This window comes from Carya illinoinensis, chromosome 3 (genome assembly GCF_018687715.1).
Source record: "Carya illinoinensis cultivar Pawnee chromosome 3, C.illinoinensisPawnee_v1, whole genome shotgun sequence".
Taxonomy (NCBI): domain Eukaryota; kingdom Viridiplantae; phylum Streptophyta; class Magnoliopsida; order Fagales; family Juglandaceae; genus Carya; species Carya illinoinensis.
Genome location: NC_056754.1, coordinates 7713053 through 7717917, shown reverse-complemented (window position 1 = coordinate 7717917; position 4865 = coordinate 7713053). Strand labels below are relative to the sequence as shown.

Genomic DNA, 4865 nt, shown 5'->3' with positions numbered 1-4865 from the left:
ATATAAAAAAATTAATATTAATATATAGATTAACATGTAATTTTATTTATATATATCAAAACTTTTAGTTAAAGAAGAGATTGTTTAAAAAAAATAGGAAGGAAGGAACGCGCAAATTGCAATGTAAAATCCCAAGTTCCAACCCGTGACGGATGACCTTTACATGAAAAACAAATCGTCGTCCAGCCGTTGCCTAAACCAATCCAAACACACAGGACAGAACACTTTCAAAGCCCATCGCTGTCCCATAAAACGACAATTCGACATTAAATACTGTTATTTATATCTTTTTTACACTAATTTTTAGATCAAAATCCAAGCTGTGCCTGGAACACGGTGAAAATCCGTGAAATGTCAGACTCCAGCCATTCCCCAAGTATCCGTCACCACCAACTTTACCCTACAAGAACACGTGTCATCCCTTGGCAACTCCTCCCCTGTTTTGTTCCCAGACATCACCATCACAGACCGTCACGGCCCCCACCCCATCCCACAGTTTTAATTATTCAACACGTGCCGCTCTCCTTTTGCACGCCGGAAAATCCTCCCCCACTTCTCTCTCTCTCAATTCAATTGCCCTTGCCCCTCGCCAAATCCTCAACCGGAGGAGTCAATTTGAAACTCTAGGAATTTAGGAAATCCATTTTCCCCTCGCTTTCTCCGACAAACGTATGCATTACCATGCGCCTGTAGGTTAAAATTGAATCTAAATATCGTCTTTTCCAAGCAAAACTCCAACTGGGTCAATCTTGGCTTCTGCAATAATACCACCTCCGTCGCGCCCACCAAGTGGATTCGAATTGATTATTTGGAATATTTTTTGTCATTGGCTTTCCTGATTTTGTTTGGGGAGGTTGGTTCGGATATGGGAGCGGTGACGTCATCTATAGCGGCGAAGTTCGCATTTTTCCCGCCTAGTCCACCGTCGTATGGGGTGGAGGAGGATGGCGAGGAGGGTGGGAAGCTGAGGATGACTGGGGTGGATATGAGGGGAAACGTAGACGTTTTGAGGCTGAGAACAAAGAGGGGGAACGATGTCGTGGCAGCGTACATAAGGAATCCCTCGGCGTCTCTGACGGTGCTGTACTCTCACGGCAACGCGGCTGATCTAGGTCAGATGTACGACTTGTTCAGTGAACTCAGTTTCCACCTCCGAGTCAACTTGATGGGGTATGCTTGGGAAATTTCCGAACGCTCGTTGACGAAGCTATCTATGTTAATACATTGTTAAATGGATTCCTATGTGCATATAGAAGGTTTTGATTTTTCTTAATTTTTTTCTTCGTGTCTTGTGTTTAGGTATGATTATTCGGGGTACGGGCAGTCAACTGGGAAGGTACGAGATTATGGTTTTGTGTTTTGTATGGATTCTGTGAAAAAGTTGGAAACGAATTTATAGAAGTTTTATACTTATAAAAAAAAAAAAAAACGAATTTATAGAAGTTTTGGGTTTTCATGAGTTTTCATGCTACGGTATACTTTAAGGAGGATTTTTCCATTAAAATTTTGATTTTTTTTTTTTTTTCCTTTTACGTTTTTGCACTGTGAGTAGTATGAATCTTGAGTGAAGTAACCGTCTAAGCTGCTAATCTCCATGAATCTATCGAAGGGCTCTGGGCTTAGATGTTTCATTTTGTTGTCAAAGCTATAATAATTAACTGTAGATTCTATACTTCAGGGGTCTTTGCTCTTTTGCATTTTTCTTATCAGCCAAACATATGTTAGTTTTTTGCCCTTTGGATTCTTTCAATCCTACTGGAAGTCCGAAAACCTGAAAGATACGTGATTTTAGTCAGTTTCCCATTTTGTCCAAGAAACCAGACTGGAATGTGATTAGTTTGGAATAAGTTATTTTAAATAAGATATGAGATGGTTGAAATATGTGAGTTATTTTGACAGCCGAGTGAGCAGAACACTTATGCAGACATAGAAGCTGCATATAGATGTCTTGTTGAGAAGTATGGCACAAAAGAGGAGGATATTATCTTGTATGGGCAATCAGTTGGTAGTGGGCCCACTTTAGATTTGGCTACCCGGTTACCAAATTTGAGGGCAGTAATTCTCCACAGTCCAATCTTGTCTGGCCTCCGGGTCATGTATCCGGTGAAGAGAACATACTGGTTCGACATTTACAAGGTTTACATTTTTATTCCTTGTTGTAGAATCTTAGTGTTGGATTTTTCACGATTTTTGGAAATTGATCTCATTTAAATGATTGTTTGCCTGTTTATGGTGCAGAACATTGATAAGATCCCCTTTGTCAATTGTCCAGTTCTCGTAATTCATGTGAGTATTTCCGTATTTTGACGGGTTTTTGTGTTAGTAAGATTTTCGTGAAACTAAATATATATAGAATGCTAGTTTTGCATATTAGATAACGTTACAGAAGTGAGTTCCATGCACTAATTACTACCTTCTATCTGCCATTTGAGTTCTAATTCAGGCATCTGCATTTCTTGCTCATTTAATATCATAAATGGGAATTGCTTGTTCACTGCATGCATATAATATGTGGATTTTATGCTACGTCTGATGAATCCTTACCCTTTCATTGTGTGGCAAACTATCAAAGAAGTCTTTGAAAATTTGGCCAGAACCTATAAATATCCTTATATGAGCAATGTAACACGGGTTCTCACCTGTTGTGGACAATCACATATATATTTAATCAATTTTATCCTGATGAAGGCCCAAGTTTTCAAGTAGTGTGTGCATGCACTTCACAATACTTAGATTATTCCTCCGTAGGTTTCCAGGACTTGTGTGTGGTGACATCTTTGTCTGGGAAAACCTGAAGGGTCTGATGTGTTTCCATTCTTGCCATTTACTGATAAAACCCCAATAATTTTTGTAACTGTTTTAACTTGAACTCGTGTTTTGGAAATTATTTCCAATTCCGACAGGGCTAGACAGATGGATTAAGTATATATTCCATATTTAAGAAATTTTAACTGTTATTGCTTGGTTATTTCCTCCTTAGGGTAATAGAAAAAGGATTGAAAGCAAGAGTGGGAGCAAGAACAAAAGAGAAATAATCTTAGAAATAATCCGAAATAAACTTCGGATTAACATGTGCATGTGTGACTGTCCATCTATTTTCGCCATGATACATACAGGTTTACTACCTTATGGGCAAAAAGCATAGAGTATAGCGTAACCACTGCACTGGAATGTAAATTTTATCGGTGTAGTTTATATGTAAAAACTTCAGTTCTTCATCAGGGTTTTGTGCAGTCTTAACAGAACTATTCTCTCGTTGAATATGAGATCTGCTTGGACCATGTTAAATCCTTTTTTATCAGTTCAATCACATACTCATCCGTTATAATGCCCCCAACTTATGATATGTTGGTAAGAGGGCAATCTGCCTTCTAATGATATGGACTGTGCATCTGAAGTGCCTCTACTTTTTGGAGCACTGATTTCAAAGCATTGAAGGTTTATGGCCGTACATGGACATTATATTTAGCATCAATTTGAGGTGGGTCAAAATTTTTTTGATGGCTTGCTTGCTGCGTTGTGGGTGGACCACAATGTGGTTCAAGGGAGCTGCTTTGGGTTGCATTAAATATTTTAGAACGATCTAAATGGACTTGCCAGAATAATATAAGTTCACATATACATTTTGTAATTGGCAGCTACATGCCACCATATCAGTTGGCTGCTTTTCTTCATTTAACAGAAACTCATTGTTGTATCATATAAACATTGAGATATGATATCTTGCAACATATTGCTGAAGTGTTTAGAATTGTGCTCATTTTCCAAGCTGTTTTGCTCCGTATCTGCCTTTTGTAGGGCACTGCAGATGATGTTGTCAGTTGGTCCCATGGTAAGCAACTCTGGGAGCTCTGTAAGGAGAAGTATGAACCGTTATGGATTAAAGGAGGGAATCATTGTGACCTGGAGCTTTTCCCACAATACATAAAGCATCTCAAGAAATTTATATCAGCCATTGAGAAATCACCACATCTTAGAAATGGATCTGGGCCAATTATAGATCAACCTGAAAATCCAAGGAACAGCACAGATTGTAGAGAGATATTGAGACCAGAAAATCTGAGGAATAGCACAGATAATAGAGATAAATCCAGACCCAGCACAGACCGCAGAGAAAAGTCACGCATGAGTACTGACCAGAGAGAAAAGCCAAGGCTAAGCACAGACCATAAAGAGAAGTCTAGAGCCAGTGGTGATAAGAGAGAGAAATCAAGACATAGTATTGATCGGCCTGAGAAAGTGAGTAATGGCATAGACCAGCAAGAGAAAGCAAGGAACAGCATTGACCGGTATAATTTACTCGCTAGGATTGTTTTTATCCATTTATCCTTCTTTTTTCAAACAAGGGTTGACCAATGAGGCATTCCTGCTATACACGAGACATCTGCTTTTCCTAACGGTTATAATTGGGTTGTGGTGGCAGATTTGGAGAGATGGTGAGATCGGTTGGATTATGCAATATTGATTGTTTCAAACCCACTGCAACGAAGATCTGAAGAAGAGAACAGAGCAGTGCACACATGGGAGGTTGTATTCACCTATATTTTAATTATTTGATTGGTCAAAGGGGTTGTTGAGGGGATACAATTGTGTTATTTCTTGTCCATTTTCTGGAGGAAAAAAATAGGAAATCAATATAATCCAGAAAATCATACATCTGATTTCATTGTCGATTGAGGTTAATAAATCATACTCTGCTTCTGTCTTGCCCCCTTTCTACCCTCTCTCTGTGAGTCTCTGCACATTTGCATGTGGCAGTTTTTGTTCATCAACTATGTTGCAATACATAGTGTTTTCTTTCAATATATTTTATTTTAGGATATTTTTCAGTTGAATACTCTTCAGAATAATACGTCTTTCTGTCA

The 4865-nt window shown here is 38.7% G+C and overlaps 1 protein-coding gene across 1 annotated transcript; it reads left to right on the top strand.

Annotated features, from left to right (window-relative positions):
- Positions 1 to 518: 518 nt before the first annotated feature.
- On the top strand, positions 519 to 4865 carry LOC122302996 (alpha/beta hydrolase domain-containing protein 17C). Its single transcript, XM_043114512.1, has 6 exons — positions 519 to 1170; positions 1300 to 1336; positions 1900 to 2136; positions 2239 to 2286; positions 3799 to 4289; positions 4424 to 4865. The coding sequence occupies exons 1-6, from the start codon at positions 866 to 868 to the stop codon at positions 4494 to 4496; spliced, it is 1191 nt and encodes a 396-aa protein (XP_042970446.1). The 5' UTR covers positions 519 to 865; the 3' UTR covers positions 4497 to 4865.

What these genes read in the sequence shown, in the direction of transcription:
- LOC122302996 (XM_043114512.1), top strand. Translation starts at nt 866, where the DNA reads ATGGGAGCGGTGACGTCATCTATAGCGGCGAAGTTCGCATTTTTCCCG. An exon ending in ACTGGTTCGACATTTACAAG is followed by an intron (nt 2,137 to 2,238) that starts GTTTACATTTTT and finishes TTTATGGTGCAG; the next exon opens with AACATTGATAAGATCCCCTT. An exon ending in GTCCAGTTCTCGTAATTCAT is followed by an intron (nt 2,287 to 3,798) that starts GTGAGTATTTCC and finishes TGCCTTTTGTAG; the next exon opens with GGCACTGCAGATGATGTTGT.